The following is a 17,199-nucleotide window of genomic DNA, read 5'->3' as shown; positions in this document are numbered from 1 at the left end:
CTCGGCTATGGGCCTATGGGTCCTAGCTGGTGTAAAACCCATCTCTGCTATAGGCCAACCAGTTAGTAACAAGCAGTACAACCACAGAGGGGTGGGTGCTGTGTCCATGAACTAACTCAGAGAAAGGGATCTTATGGTAACAAAAAAAAAAATCTAATTTTCTCTTTCGTTCATTGACGAACACAGATTCCTTATTCTCAGCAACAGGGATGTCCCAAAGCAGTGCCAATAGATGAGGGGTGAGAGAAACCAAAGCAAAAATAGTCTAACAGGAGTTCAAACAGGAGCCCAGACAAAAGGGCTACTCCCCCAAGAGGGAACAAAAAACCTCAAACAGCCACCTGCAATATCTTACTGCCTAAACAAGCATCTGAAGATGCCAAAACATCCACCTTGTAGAACTGAAAGCGAAGGTGTGCACAGATGACCAAAGTAGCCACCTTACAAATTTGGGACACAAACGCCTGATGTTGGAAGGCCCAAGAGGTACTAATCGACTTAGTAGTGGCCATTACGGAAGAGGAGAAACCTGACACTTATTGGTATAGGCCTAAATCAGCATTTGCCTAATACACCTAAAATGGTGGCAGAAAATGCCGCCAGACTCTCTCACAAAAAGAATCTTGACTTCTGAAAGGACTCTGTCGGGGACAAATTCTTCCAAATTGCCCGAACCACAACTAAGGCGTGCAACGCAAACTCCTTAGGATGCAAGGAATGACGTGTGGTTTGTCGCGGCCAACCCAGTGCTTGGCTAAAGGTCGGTGCGCTCTCATTGGCCAGACTGGGTTGACCACTGGATCTAGATTATTCAGCCTGGCTATTGACTGCATATCTCTGCAGGAAATCTCCCAGAAAAAGGAGAAAAGGTATACAAGCTATGAAACCAAAGGTCCTAGCAGGGAACTAGGTCCTTACTCCTGAAACATTAGGCAGAAAACAAATGGTTGGCCTATAGCAGAGAGGGTGTTTATACCCATAGGCATTGCTAAATTTCTTTTTCTGCCTAGTGTTTCCCTCCTGTAGGTGGCACTATAACCATATGGTCAAGTATAAGGAAGCTGTGTTCATCAATGAACAAAAGAGAAATCCTATTTCTGTGCAACAAAAAAGGTTTGGCAACAAGCAATCAAAGGATCAATAGTAAGTCACTGATCAGATAAAATGTGTTTGAAAAGGATTATTGTCTCCAAACAATCAATGGCAGAACCTGGATTTCCCATTGCAGAATTTGAGTGAATGGCAATGAACATTACCTGCACATATGCTTTATAAATGTCTCACATCCTCAGCATCTGGCAGCAAATACCTGGAAGTTAATGACCAATTAAGTGTGGAGTTGTAAATATGCCCCTTTGCTTACCTTCTGGTTTTCCACAAAATTCTATTCCAGAGTCATGCAAATGTTATGATAAAAAAGTAAAACAAACTTCAGTATAATTTTCAATTTTATTTATAACAATATTCTGTGTTATTTAAGTTGTAAAGTAATCCAGCAAAAATTATTAAAACTCTTTTTTTTGTAACCCTGCCTCCCTCAAATCAGCCCAATAAAACATTTTGAAATGAGTGCTTTCCAGATTTAACAAATAAAAAAATACTGTATGTGAACATAACATATCTTTTAGCACATCTGAGAAAATAAAATGAGAAAAAAAAATAGATTTCCTGGATGTGACTGAAAAAAAAGCATTTCTTACAAAGGCCATTGGCTGAGTTGAATTTGGAAGGGTGTGCTGGTGTATCACATGGAATGTGTTCCTGTTCTAAAAAAAATAAAAAAATTAAGCTTTTGTGCTAAAAATAATCTTGAACATTTCCATTCCATGAAGTATGATGAGCGACAACGGTGGAATATTACTTAACATTGTAAGGCTTATAGTGCAACATTGTTTTGAACAAAGAGAAACATGTTCTATGCTGTCCATGATCTAATATGGCTGGGTTTTTCATGGTCTAGAATTCAATGAAACTACAAAACCCATATTAACCATATATTTATTTAATATCAAATTCTGCTGAAGCACTCACTTGACTTTAGGTGTGCATTTTATTTTTATGTGTTTAGAGTAATAGCCTCTCTTTTTGAATATTACATTTTGTATTATGGAAATGGCTTATATTACTGTGTTTTCAGATTAGTGAAAAGCTTCTTGTTGTAATGGATTTTGCCCTCAAATACCTGACCCATCTTCTGTCTGGTGGTAGAAAAGGTGGAGAGCAACTACAGCATACTAATACACTAAACTATGTGTGCACAATGCCAAAGTGCTTTCTTATGAAGGGTTTATACCTTCATATACATAAATATCCATAGCACAATTTCTCCCTGTAATACTGTGCTGCTCTATGTGCAAATTCAACAACGTATAGTGAAGAATTAATTAGAACATTGTGCTAAAGCAGAATCACTTAAACGCGTCAGTATTAATGTGACCCTGTCCTCACACTGCCACCCAAACCTGACCAGGATATCTGTCCAATCTCCCATAACTTCCAGCAAGGCCAAGTTTTCAGAAGTAATATTCTGCTGTAGCTACAAAGGATAATATTTGTAGGGGAAATATGTAAAAAAAAAAAGAGGAAAGGTGATGTAAACTCATGACACAACAAGGCAGCTGAAGGCAGGTAAACCCCCTACACTGTCAGTACAACTTTGTGCTGCAAGGCCACAAGGCAGGAAAAAAAATAGTGATCACACAAATAACTAATAGACATTTACTTCTATCACACCTGCCATGCACACAGACAAAGTAGCCATTTTGTCAGCTGAAGGCAGCTATTTAATAAGGGCAACAGTAAGATGAGATGTAAAAATTTAATAAAACCTCACAGTGCTTCAGTTTAAAAAATACACATGGTGTATTATGATAAAAAGCGCTGTGATTTTCTGAATAAAGTTTTATTTCCAAGTTATTGTGCAAATTAGGCAATTTCCAAACCTCCCATTAGCTATTTTTTTTGTACCGTTGTTGTGTTTTTTGTTTTTTTTTTACTTCAGTGATAAAATGACTCTCCACCCAACCTAACTGACAGATACACTTAAAGGTTGCAACGCTACAGACACAAACTATTCTTAAAAATAATTTAAGATAACCTGTTAAGGTGCACCTACTTTGCTCCTGTGAGCTATCCATAACCAAAGTGTTCTATGTGAAGGCTTGTGGGCTTGAAATAAAGTCTTATATCACAATTAAGACATTAATAATAAAAAAAAAAATAAAAAAAATAAAAGGGGGTTTAGTGAGAAGAGTGTTACAAAGGTGAATGCATCATTGAAGATTGAAAAACAAAAACAGTCAGGTTTTCTTTAAACATTTTAGCTTGGGAAACATACATAAATGAAAATAAAAACACCTGGGCACATTCATTTTTGGAGATTACATAGCATTGCTTTAAAATACACAATCATTTCAATCTCCCCGTCATCCATCCCTCTTCTTTTCTGGATTCTGAGGGAAAAAAGCAAACATTTTCTTCTAGACTTGTATAGTACTGAAGATGACTGCAGCAGAACCAAAGTAACAGAATACAAAAGCCCTTAAACGCTATAAACTTGAAGCTACTGGAAGCAAAATACAGTTTTTTATGTTTTTTTTTAGCTAAAACACATTCATTGGATGGGGGAGTTGTTCCTCCAGCTAGAAAAGGGATTGTTTTTCTGGTTCTCCAGTAAGCAGGCACAGTAAGATTTGTAGAAGAAGCTCCTCAGGTGTTGGGGAAGATGCATGGACCCTGTTGCCCGTATTGGGAGTTTTTGTGGTTATGACTTCAGACGTGAGGCTTTCCAATTTCCTGCATGACATACATGTGGGTAACAGCTCCTGGTCCACTTGCGGCAGTGAAGGTGTTCAGAGTCACTTTGCACAAAACCAGTAACACCCAGGAATTATACTTCTCTCTCTCCAAAAGGCTCAGCCTGAAAAATGGCACTGCTCTCTCTTCTTCACATCGTTAAAAAAAAATTAAAATTTGTAAAATGATTGTTATTTACGGTATGCTGTAGCTAAAAACATAAAGCAAATAACGAAAAAAAAAAAAAAGAAAACAGAAAGTAATGGAAAGAGCTCGCCTGGCACGTTTTGCTCCATTTACTTTGTACCATTCTGATAATTCTTGAAGTGAATAAAATAACGTAACAGTCTTGTTTAAAAGGCCAGCCCTTGAAAATATAAAAGCACCCCCTCTTGTTGATGTATAATTTGTCTTCTTTGCTATACAAGCTGCCTTTCCTTTTTATCTTCTGTAGCATCTCTCTTCAACTCTCCTGTCTGCAGTGTGCCACTTTATGTTTATTGCAGAGCCCCATTACAGGCAGGTTCCGAGCATGTATGGGCAAGGAGCTGAAGGATTTCAGACAGGTTCCAGAAAATAATGGCAAGGAAAAAATATATTTATAATACTGAGATCAATATAAAAGTAGTCCTTCATTTATACACTTTATACACCGTTAGGTTGTGTGTGTGTTTTCGCCATAATTATTAAAAGTTTTTTTTATCTATTTTTTCTCTTTTTACTAAAATTTCATCCCTATGCCAGTGGGTCTGAGAAATCATCCTCTCCTCCACGAGGCAGCAGTTCTCGCTTCTCATCCGTGCTTGCTAGAGAATTTCGGCTGTTGTGTGCTCCCATGTACAATGTGGCATAGACTGGGTTAGTGAAGTTTGTTGGCTGGAAGGAGAGAAAGGGATTTTGAGAAAACATATTCTAGCAATCATTTATTTCTTGTCTAATCAGTCACGTAATACTCAGTGCTTTTCTGCTGGTAAATTGATTTAAAGAGATACTGTCACTTTGCCCATTCAGATCAAAGTAACAGTTTTTTCCAATATGCCACCCTACCCAGCAAGTTATTCAACCAAATCTGCACTCTTCTTGGTATAGGAGGGAGCATGAGACCTTCCCCATGTGACTGTGCTTGGGCCTAAGTGGCGCCACGGATGTAAAGTTACAATAAATGTTCAAGCAAATAAACCTAGATTGCTCATCAAAAGAACTTATTTCAACACAAAATCTAAATAATTTTGGCCAAAAAATGAAAAAACAAAACTTCCTGGAAAAGACTCTGAAGCTTTCAAAAGGAGAATGGGATGAGAGAGGCTAAGGAAAAGAAGCAGCATCAACAAAGCAATGAATCTAAGCCTGAAAGAGGTTAGAGGAGTTATGGACTAAGAGGCCTGACATATCAATCCATGAGGTCATGAAGATCTGACTAGCCAGCAATAGTTAATGTAGGAGCACTTAGACAGCCAACAAAATTTTGGGTAATTTTACCTTATCTGGGTCTAAAGTGAAGTCTGCATCGATCAATTCTCCCACATCATCGTCTGGCTCGCCTTCATACATTTTGTAGGTTGGGTTGCCGATCTCTACATTCATTGCTCCGTTGGTCATTCGCTGGTGCTGGAAACCTTTGGCCCTGTGAAAACATTTCCTATCACTAATTGAAGAGAAGTCTACAGAAATATTATAGCTGATGGTATATAGTAGACAATATAAGAGAGTCTCTAACAGCAGATTTTAAAGGTGGAACCTCTGCATAGTGGCCTCCTAGAAATATGCTCATAATGGGTATAAATATTACTTAGTTTACAGTACAGAGACTATACTGAGTTTTACTGTATCTGTAGTAAATATTGCATTCTTCACAAGAAAGGGGTAAATAAGAATACTACTGCTGTATACAAACATTACATACAGTACCTCACAATACAGGGAATACACAGTAGTATGATTGTAGCCAAGGTAAATAGTCTACTCCACAATACAGAGGTACCCAGCAGTGTTATTTTATCTGGAGTATATACTGCAAACCTTATAATATAGGGAAGTCTCCAAATATTACTGCAATGTGTGGGATATAAAACACATCCTTTGCAACACAGGTGTATCAAATGCTGATACTGTGGCAGCTCTAAATGCTGCACCACTCATAATACAATAATTCTCATAGTATTATAACGTCATTAAATACCATAAATTTGATCATACAAGAGGTGTCAAGAAATATTTTCACTAGTGTGATTAATACTTATCTTACACCACAAGGAGAATCACAAGTACTATTAATGTATTGTAGCTAATGGTACAAACAGTATGTAAGAAATATTTTATCACATTTATTTTTTACATTCACAAACATACACAGCCATTGCAGGAGATCACTAATGTCATTTATAAATTAGTTGTTTTTACCCGCTCATCCTGTGTCTGTACCAGGCAAATATTCCAATTCCAAGAAGGAGCAGTAACAGTATTACCACAATTGGAATTACAATGGAAGTAGCCTCTGCAGAAAATACAACAAATAGAGAAAGCATTAGTCACTGCATTAAGAATTAGGTGTAGATGAAATAAGATTTCTTTTTGTTTCTTACTTAAAGTGTTACTAAATTCAAATAAAAAAAAAATAAAAATAAAACAACAAAACATGTTATACTCACCTGCTTTGTGCAGTGGCATTGCACAGAGTGCCCCCTATCCTCCTCTTCTTGGGTCCCCTGAAGGCGTTCTTGGCTCCTCCTCCTCTTCGTGTGTTCCCATGGCAAGCTGTTTGCTATGGGGACACACAGTGTCTGCTCACTCTCGAGCTGTGTGTCTATGGAGCCACACCCCATAGACACACGCTGCGTGATGTAGCCCCACTTCCCACTCACTGCATTTGACTGATAGCAGCAGGAGTTAACAGCTCCCGATGCTGCTCAGGTGCTGTGTGAATAGGAAAAGAGGGGAGAGGAGATGGAGCCATGCACAGGGCTTATCTCTTCTCTCCTCTTATCCCCTTCACACAGGGAAGGGCGAGGACAGAGGAATATAAAACTTTTTTTTTCCTTAATGCAAAGAATGCATTAAGGTAAAAAAATGTTTTTTAGCTTTTCTATCACTTTAACTGTGTTTTTATGAGCAGACAATTAAGGGTGATTAAAGTGACCCTGTCACTACAGAGTTAAAGTAAAATAAAGCCAGCATGTAAATGAGGATGCTTACGTAGTTAAACTTCCAGAGGACAGTGTGTTAAAATTATGCCATGATGCTAATCATCCACTGCAGGTATATGGTACATCCAGGTGTGTTGAATGCCTGCTCCTTTGCTTCACACTATGATTCCTTCCACCCACTGGTAAGCATGAAGCAAGAGGAGCAGGTATTCACACACACTGAAGTATCAAATATCTACAGCGGCCAGAGATCATAAATGTGTGCATCTAAATTTTAACACACAGGCGGCTGGAAAGCCATGTATATGGCATCTTCTTTTACTGGCTAGCGTTATATTACTTTAGACTCTGTAGTGACTGGGTCACCTTAAAGATCACCACCTAAAATGTAGTGATCCCGAATCTGTGTTGTTATTACCATGATGACACAGTCTGTGTGGCTGCCATTCACTTGCCTCTAATTTTCCCAGTATTTCATGGGAGTCAGAATTAAACCAAAACAAAGGGTTGCTACAAAAAGATAGATTAAACTAACATATAAAGTGCAGAATCTGCTTTTTAACTTAATTTCACAAACTGCTTAAAACTACTAATAAGAGTGATGTTTTCAAAGATTATTTTATCTCATTGTGTAGACAATATCTCCCAATATACTGTATATGCACCTATAAATATCAACATGTAAGGCAAAGATTCACCAGAGCCATTATTAAAAATGACCCACCAGACCCATGCCTCTCTTAACCCAGCACAATCCTTACCACATACCCACCAGCTATGGAATGTTTGGAGGAATCACCATGCAAATATCAGAGTACACATTTTATTCCCACACTTACGAACACTATACACATATTAACTTTTTTCTTTAGTGAAACATGGTGATCTCAATTTCCCTAATACCCTATAGGAAACATAAAATTTTCATATCATGCCCCTGTATCCATAGATCTTTGTATCCCTCATATGCCCATCAGTGACAAACAGTGGAGTCTAAATGAATATTTTACAATAAACACTATTTCTGAAATGGACTCGATTACTGTGTGGACAGCACACAAACCTTTTGTAAGGAGACTTCTCATGGCTCCAGAGAAGAAACAAAAACTGACTAAAGTAAATGACCTCCACAGCAATATCCACACCCTAGAACTACCATATAAAACACAGACTCCTGCTTCTTTCTACTGATGCAGAGAAGGCCTTTGATTGTCTTGACTGGAGTTTCCTGGGTGAAGTTTTTAAGCATACAGGATTGTGAGTCAATGATTTCTCTTATTATGGCTATGTACTCAAAACCAACATAAGGCAAATGGTATTTTATGTGACTCCTTTCTGATACACAACTGTACCAGACATGGTTCCCCCCACCACCACCACTGACTTTGATCCTAACACTAGAACCCCTATTACATAGAATTAGTAAAAACCCAGGCAGCTAAGGCATGACAATGGGAGAGAATAATCATAAAATCCTGCCTATGTTTACTTATGTTAATTATTTTCATTACCAAAGCAATCTTCACTCTTTCCAGTGGGGCCAGCACATGCTGCAGCACATAGTGCGCAGAAGTCGCCAACTGTCTACAGAGTCAATAGCTAAAGACATCCAAACTTTGTGTGCCCTTCAGATTAGCACAGTGCGTAGAGAGCTTCATGGGTTTCCATGGCTGAGCAGCTGCATCAAAGCCTTACATCACCAAGTGCAATGCAAAGCATCTGATGCAGTGGTGTAAAGCGCACCGTCACTGGACTCTAGAACAGTGAAGACATGTTCCTTGGAGTGATGAATCCTGCTTCTCTGTCTCGCAATCAGATGGATGTGTCTGGGTTTGATGGTTTCCAGGAGAACAGTACTTTCCTAATTACATTTTGCCAAGTGTAAAGTTTGGTGGAGGGGGGATTATGGTGTGGGGTTGTTTTTCAGAGGTTGGGCTTGGCCCCTTAGTTCCACTGAAGAGAACTCTTAAGGCGTCGTCATACCAAGACATTTTGGACAATTTCATGCCCCCTTGTGGGAACAGTTTGGGGATGGCCCCTTCCTGTTCCAACATAACTGCGCACCAGTGCACAAAGCAAGGTCCATAAAGACATGGATGAGCAAGTTTGTGGTGGAGGAACTTGACTGGTCTGCACAGAGTCCTGACCTCAACCTGACAGAACACCTTTTGAATGAATTAGAGCGGAGACTGCAAGCCGGGCCTTCTCATCCGACATCAGTGCCTGACCTCACAAATGCACTTCTGGAAGAATGGTCAAACATTCCCATAGACACACTCCTAAACCTTGTGGACAGCCTTCCCAGAAGAGTTGAAGCTGTTATAGCTGCAAAGGGTGGGCCAACTCAATATTGATCCCTACAGACTAAGACTGCGATGCCATTAAAGTTCATGTGCATGTAAAGGCAGGTGTCCCAATACTTTTGGCAATGCAGTGTATATACTTCCTAATGTTGGTTATGGCTATCCTATAAAAAGTCCAAACGCTGGACCTCTTCTGTCAAAAAGGACACCTAGACGCATTGATACATTTTAAAACTCATTGCACTGAGAGAGGTTCCATGAGACATACATTATCTAAACTTTCTCCAGCACTGACAAACCCAGGCTTGGACTACTCTCAACCCTTCAATAAAAAGTGGGAAGATGACTTACAGACCACGTTATCACCAGACCAAATAGAAAAGCAAATTCACCTTACTCATAAATCCTGTACTAACCCAATAGTATTTGGCACAAAGCTTTGTGCACAGGCATAAAACCGCAAAGATATTCACTTACTTGATGTTGGTTGTGACTGTCCTACAAATTGTTCACATGTTGGACCAGTTCTGTCAGATGGACACCTAGAAAGACAATGTAAAGTTACATACAGGAAGATGTATTCTACACATAAAATTGTAAATATCAGCTGTATATCACATTAAAACTGATCATTACAGGATACATGTCTTCTTACGTGTCTGCATTATTATCACTACAGTAACGACGATCTTTTCTTGCAATATTATCTCAGTCCTATAGGTTTAATTTAAATCATGATCTTTAAATTCACTTTTTTGTGAACACTGTTTATTTTTTTTTAAGTGAATGTCTGGGTAAAATTAAAAGAAATGCAGCACATCTCCAAATTACATACACCATTTCCCTATGTTTTATCCCTTTAAAATGAAACTGATAATGAGCCAATAATGAAAGTTTTTTTCTGCCGTGCTATACATCCGTTTACAATGTGTATATATACTGTAAACTTGATTGTATATAATTACTGATATGACATTATTGTATTGTAGTATCATTATACCAGTAATTTCCCCTGAAGAAGGAACTCCATTCCGAAACATGTTGGGAACTATGGGAAGATTTTATTATCGCCAAGCAAGACATGTATCTATATCGTTGTATTTCTAAATACACTTGGGTATATGCTGGTTCAATTATTTGGTGTATCATATTGTATTTTACCTTTGTCCCATTGGCCATTTTTTTTGAATTAATAATAAACATTGATTACTTTTTTTAAATATATTTCATGTTTCATATCTTCTGCCTCTAAAATCCCCTGGGGAATCCTTTGACCTTACGGTCGCCTTTCTTTTATTCCTTTAAAATATTAAGGAAAAATACCTGTTGATCTGCCAGAAATACATTGAGTGGCTAATTTCCTGTTTAAGCTGGCAAAGATATCTCTGCTGCCCTGAAATCCCAAGCAGTGATGCCAGCCTTGCCCAGTTCTCTTCTCCTGGACTACAGAACATTTCCACCCTCAGCACCCTCTCTCTGTAACATAATGGTTGAGGAACTACTGCTTCTAAAACATAATTAAAAGTACTTTCTAATAAGGCAAGATTAGTTCTGTGAGTGTATGAATGAACCAGCCCCCTGCAATTATAGCCTACTAAAATGGTGTTACAGTGTATGTCTAGGCAAAAACTACAGTGGGGCAAAAAAGTATTTAGTCAGCCACCAATTGTGCAAGTTCTCCCACTTAAAAAGATGAGAGAAGCCTGTAATTGGCATCATAGGTAGACCTAAACTATGAGAGACAAAATGAGAAAAAAAATCCAGACAATCACATTGGCTGAATTGGAAAGAATTTATTTGCAAATTATGGTGGAAAATAAGTATTTGGTCAATATCAAAAGTTCATCTCAATGCTTTGTTATATATTCTTTGTTGGCAATGACAGAGGTCAGACGTTTCCTGTAAGTCTTCACAAGGTTGGCACACACTGTTGCTGGTATGTTGGCCCATTCCTCCATGCAGATCTCCTCTAGAGCAGTGATGTTTTGGGGCTGTTGCTCGGCAACACGGACTTTCAACTCCCTCCAAAGGTTTTCTATAGGGTTGAAATCTGGAGACTGGCTAGGCCACTCCAGGACCTTAAAATGCTTCTTATGAAGCCACTCCTTCGTTACCCGGGCGGTATGTTTGGGATCATTGTCATGTTGGGAGACTCAGCCACGTTTCATCTTCAATGCCCTTGCTGATGGAAGGAGGTTTGCACTCAAAATCTCACGATACATGGCCCCGTACATTCTGTCCTGTTCATGGATCAGTCGTCCTGGTCCCTTTGCGGAGAAACAGCCCCAAAGCATGATGTTGCCACCCCCATGCTTCACAGTAGGTATGGTGTTCTTTGGATGCAACTCAGCATTCTCTCTCCTCCAAACACGACGAGTTGTGTTTCTACCAGACAGTTCGGTTTCATCTGACCATATGACATTCTCCCAATCCTCTTCTCCATCATCCAAATGCTCTCTAGCAAACTTCAGACGGGCCCAGACATGTACTGGCTTAAGCAGGAGGACACGTCTGGCACTGCAGGATCTGAGTCCCTGGCGGCGTAGTGTGTTACTGATGGTAGCCTTTGTTACATTGGTCCCAGCTCTCTGCAGGTCATTCACTAGGTCCCCCCGTGTGGTCCTGGGATTTTTGCTCACCGTTCTTGTGATCATCTTGACCCCACGGGGTGAGATCTTGCGTGGAGCCCCAGATTATTATTATTATTATTATTACTACGAGTTTATATAGCGCCAAAGGGTTTGCTCAGCGCTGTACAATAGGGGGGACAATACATGGCACAGTACAACAACAACAAACAACGTACGAGGGGTAAGAGGGCCCTACTCTTACGAGCTTACAATCTAGGATCAAGGGAGATTATCAGTGGTCTTGTATGTCTTCCATTTTCTAATTATTGCTCCCACAGTTGATTTGTTCACACCAAGCTGCTTGCCTATTGCAGAAATCTTGCTTGTTTGTAGGTGACCAAATACTTATTTTCCACCATAATTTGCAAATAAATTCTTTCCAAATCAACCAATGTGATTGTCTGGATTTTTTTTCTCATTTTGTCTCTCATAGTTGAGGTCTACCTATGATGCCAATTACAGGCCTCTCTCATCTTTTTAAGTGGAAGAACTTGCACAATTGGTGGCTGACTAAATACTTTTTTGCCCCACTGTATATGTAATACATCTCTGCAATACATGCAAATTTCCTCGCATTTTGTCTCTTTAAAAATCTGTTAGCCTGCTCCTAATGTCCTGTACTTAGCTGACAATTCTGACTGCTGCACTGAATTCCAAGCAGTGTTATCCACCCTGCCCAGTTCTCTTCTGCTGGAGTACACAACACTCCCTCTACTCTACCAGTGAGAAATCATGCAAGACTGACAATACTGCTTGGAATTTCAGTACAATAGAGGCAGCTCACAGCTCATTACAGGAAGTTAGCATCTTGCTGGGTTTCTGATAAAATCAATAGGTATTTTCTGTACTTGTAGTGTTTCTGAAGAGACTACAAATGGGGATATGTGTAGAGATGTAATGCATATAACTGGTTTAATTTTGCCCTGACATACACTTTAACTGATGTTGGCTTTGAGCATAATTTCCCAATTCCCACTTGGTACTTACTGGCACTCTGGCATCTCAGTGTAACGGTTGATACTGCATATTCCTCCATTCAGACAGTAATTGTCACATGTCAAGCAAGACTTGGCTACCCGTCCATCAGTACACCTTTAAAAATATGAAATGTACATGGAAACAGTCAACCTTATATAAATTAAGAACAGTTTTGGTCTGACTATATGTCAAACAGCTGCAACACTAAACTTTACTTATTTATTTTATATGTAATCTTTCCCTTGCATACAAAAGAGGTATAAAGAATGGTTTCTGAAACTGCATTAAGTTTATATTATGGGGTCAATTTAAATGCAACTACTATTATAATACTATTTTACTTTTAATAATATTATTAGTATTAATACTTACACTTTTCTGTAAACAGTACAGCGCACAGCTATCTAACATAGCATCTTTGGAGTTACCCTACTTTGGAGCATACGTAACACAGAATTATTTTTTGGGGGATAGAGCTTTGGATAGCGTGGGGATGGATTAGAACACCTGTCAGGTTTTTCATGCTGTCTGTACTCCGGTTTGGGAGATTTACTCTTGCTGTTTTTCCTGTTTACCATTATCATCGAGTATGAAAGTGAAAGAAAATCCCAGATTTTGGGTTGTCACCATAACAGGAACAAAGGGAAAATCTTCCAATGGGAACACTAGTTTTGCCAACCCATGTGAAAACCAGGAATTCTCTCACTTTCACTCACCTTTTTGAGAGGGATTTCGTCTCATTTACTGCTTTGCTATGGAACAAGAAGTGAAGGGAAAGCTATTCAATGGGACTTATGTCAAAACTAAAACCCCAATAGGGGTTATAACCTTTCCTCACTCTGTCCAAAATGATTTTGCCTTTAGTTCTACTTTAGGTGAGTGTGCATTAAAGTGTTACTAAACCCACAACAGTAAAATCAGTCTGTATATGCAGTAAAGCATGCTTGTTATACTCACTGTGAAACCTAAGGGGTTAATCCTCTACATTGTGTAAAAAGGCTGTTTGATTCTTTCTGCTCTGTTCCTCCCCGTAGGTAGGCAGATGCTTAGTTTGGTATGTATTGCTAGAGAGGTTTTTTTTTTTTCTTGGGAGAGTGCATGTGATCAGCACAGGGCCAATTAACACTAGATATGTCTAGATAGAGGTCAGGGGATTTCCATCCTCTTCCATCTGATGCCATCAGGTTGCACCTCAGACTGTCCAGGAGCTCAGTGATGTCCTGGTCCAGATCTGGGAGGAAATACCCCAGGACACCATCCCTCATCTCATTAGGAGCATGCCCCGCCCATATTTTGCAAGACTTACACGCATAGAACATCTCCATTTTTCAAGCTGCATCTTCCATCCTTGCATCGGTCACATCTTTTTTTTTCACAGCGGCTGCCTTCAAACAGTGGTGTACAGCGGCACTGCCTGGTCCCGTTAGCACTGAGCTGGCAGATTCCACCATTATCGCAGTAACTGTAACATTTTCCTTTAAGACACACATTTTTGTTAGATTTTTAAGTACTCAAAATGTGACTAAAACAGAGTGAAAATCACAAAGCACTATTATATTTAGAGAAGAAAATTTAGGTTTCAGCACAAAAATGCAAACCCCTTCTACAGGTTACCCTCCAAGGCAAAGATGTAGGAATCTCCCTGCTCACAAACCTTAACAAGTAAAGATCAAAAAGGCATATACAAAATTGCAACATACAGTTCTGACTAAGCAACAGGTTTGTGAGATGCAATGGTGTATTGACAAAAATAGGCACCACTGAGTACAACAAAAGCAGCTGAACGCCTTTTCTAAAAGCAATTTATTGGTGGAGGTCCTGAGCCGAATACCCAACCTGCATGTATAAATTAATTTCTACTTTCTGAAAGCCTGTTTAATTCTCCCATTTTATACCGACTTCATACAGTAGGTATTTTGATTTTATTATTCTACAGTATCATATACTGAATAGTAAGCTGCCAGGATCTTGTAAACTGAATTTAATTTTTAGGTATAGGATGGAGAATTCAATCACCTAATGGCTTTAATGTACACTGCTCAAAAACATTAAAGGAACACTTTTTAATCAGAGTATAGCATCAAGTCAATTAAACTCCAGGGATATTGATCTGGTCAGTAAAGTAGCAGAGGGGGGTGGTTAATCAGTTTCAGCTGCTTTGGTGTTAATGAAATTAACAACAGGTGCACTAGATGAGCAACAATGAGACAACCCCCAAAACAGGAATGGCTTTACAGGTGGAGGCCACTGACATTTTTTTCTCTACTCATCTTTTCTGACTGTTTTTCACTAGGTTTGCATTTGGCTAGGGTCAGTGTCACTAGTGGTAGCGTGAGATACCTGGACCCTACAGGGGTTGCACAGGAAGTCCAACTCCTCCAGGATGGCACATCAATACGTGCCATTGCCAAAAGCTTTGCTGTGTGTCCTATCACAGTCTCAAGAGCATGGAGGAGATTCCAGGAGACAGGCAGTTACTCTAGGAGAGCTGGACAGGGCCGTAGAAGGCCCTTAACCCATCAGCAGGACCAGTATCTGTTTCTTTGTGAAAGGAGGAACAGGATGAGCACTGCCAGAGCCCTACAAAATGTCCTCCAGCAGCCACTGGTGTGAATGTCTCTGACCAAACAATCAGAAACAGACTTCATGAGGGTGGCCTGAGGGCCCGACATCCTCTAGTGTGCCCTGTGCTCCCTGCCTGACACTATAGAGCTTGATTGGCACTTGCCATTGAACACCAGAATTGGCAGAACACCACTGGCGCCCTGTGCTTTTCACAGATGAGAGCAGGTTCACCCTGAGCACATGTGACAGATGTGAAAGGGTCTGGAGAAGCCATGGATAACGTTATGCTGCCTATAACATTGTTCAGCATGACAGTTTTGGTGGTGGGTCATTGATGGTCTGCGGAGGCATATCCATGGAGGGACACACAGACCTCTACAGGCTACAAAATGGCACCCTGACTGCCATTAGGTATCGGGATGAAATCCTAGGACCCATTGTCAGATCCTATGCTGGTGCAGTGGGTCCCAGGTTCCCCCTGTGCACAACAATGCCCGGGTTCATGTGGCGAGAGTTCCTGGAGGATGAAGGAATTGATACCATTGACTGGCCCTCATGCTCGCCTGACATAAATCCAATAGAACCCCTCTGGGATATCATGTTTCGTTCCATCTGACGCCATCAGGTTGCACCTCAGACTGTCCAGGAGGCTCAGTGACGCTCTGGTTCAGATCTGGGAGGAAATACCCCAGGACACCATCCATCATCTCATTAGGAACATGCCCCAACGTTGTCAGGCATGCATACAAGCATGTGGGAGCCATTCACACTACTGATATCATTTTGAGTTGCTGCAATGAAATTTTAGTAAAAAGGACTAGCCTGTTGCATCATTTTTTCACTTTGATTTTTGGGATGTCTTTGAATTCAGTCCTCTGTAGGTTGATAATTTTCATTTCCATCAAACAATGGGACATCATTACGTTCCTAACACATTACCCAGTCCATATCAGTATAGATATCCAGCATGATATTTTTCCCCATTGACATCTGATGTGTTTTCGAAGTGTTCCTTTAATTTTTTTGAGCAGTGTATTTCAAAGACTTCAGTGGTGAGGTCTCCATGCTTTCACAGGTTCGATTACCTCCCCTTCCCATTATACTCCAGCTGGAGTTTCAATTTGTGGATCAGGTGGGTGTCAACAAAGCTAGCAATACTGCAAAAGAGGTCTGAAAAACCTGAGAGCTATAAGAAGCCAGCACCTGATGAAAATTACTATGTTCCGCCAAGAAATTATTTTAGATGCAAATGTGTCAGGGCTGGGCTCCTGCTACTTAACGAACAGCTCTTTTCTTTCAGTGTTCAAAAGCTGCTCAGCTGTTGGTTAATTACCAACCACTCATCTCCACAGTGACTCACCTGGTTATCATTACATGCCTCATTAGTCCATCCCACAGCCAACCCTTTTTCCTATTTTAGCAGCTTAGCTCATTTTTGCCTTGCCCTTGCGTTGTCTATGATCTCCTGTGTGTTCCTGCCTACAGCTCGGTCTGGCTGACATTTTGGCTCCTGAAGACACTGACGTCTGGTTTCCTGACTCTGGCATCTCATCTGATTACCTGTTTTGGCATCCAAACCCTAGTTTCTGTTTTGACTACATTCCTGATCTATGTTATATTTGCTATTTCAGGGGTTAAAATTTCGAGTCCAGACCTACTAGCTGGTCGCAAAACTTACTCTCCACCAGTTGCCCCACCCAACCTTGCCCAGGTCCGCCCCCAACCCCCCTGGCCCGCCCAAACCCCACCCCTGGCCCGCCCCCAACCACCCCCCCTCAAAGCTTA

General features: G+C 40.1%; 1 protein-coding gene across 2 annotated transcripts in view; it reads right to left on the bottom strand.

The window, feature by feature from the left end:
- Window positions 1-1,430: 1,430 nt before the first annotated feature.
- LRP1 (LDL receptor related protein 1) overlaps window positions 1,431-17,199 on the bottom strand; it is a 441,174-nt gene continuing 425,405 nt past the window's right edge. For both annotated transcript variants that reach the window (XM_089681129.1, XM_089681140.1), the window contains exons 84-89: window positions 14,156-14,324; window positions 12,859-12,963; window positions 9,719-9,783; window positions 6,196-6,289; window positions 5,275-5,419; window positions 1,431-4,671 (exon numbers count right to left, since the gene is read on the bottom strand). In XM_089681129.1, coding sequence (XP_089537255.1) covers window positions 4,531-4,671; window positions 5,275-5,419; window positions 6,196-6,289; window positions 9,719-9,783; window positions 12,859-12,963; window positions 14,156-14,324 — 719 coding nt within the window. In that variant the 3' untranslated portion in view covers window positions 1,431-4,530. The remainder of the gene's footprint in view (window positions 4,672-5,274; window positions 5,420-6,195; window positions 6,290-9,718; window positions 9,784-12,858; window positions 12,964-14,155; window positions 14,325-17,199) is intronic.

This window comes from Staurois parvus, unplaced genomic scaffold (genome assembly GCF_062004578.1).
Source record: "Staurois parvus isolate SC_StPar_1 unplaced genomic scaffold, SC_StPar_1.0 ptg000017l, whole genome shotgun sequence".
Taxonomy (NCBI): domain Eukaryota; kingdom Metazoa; phylum Chordata; class Amphibia; order Anura; family Ranidae; genus Staurois; species Staurois parvus.
This window is presented reverse-complemented; position numbering and strand designations above follow the sequence as displayed.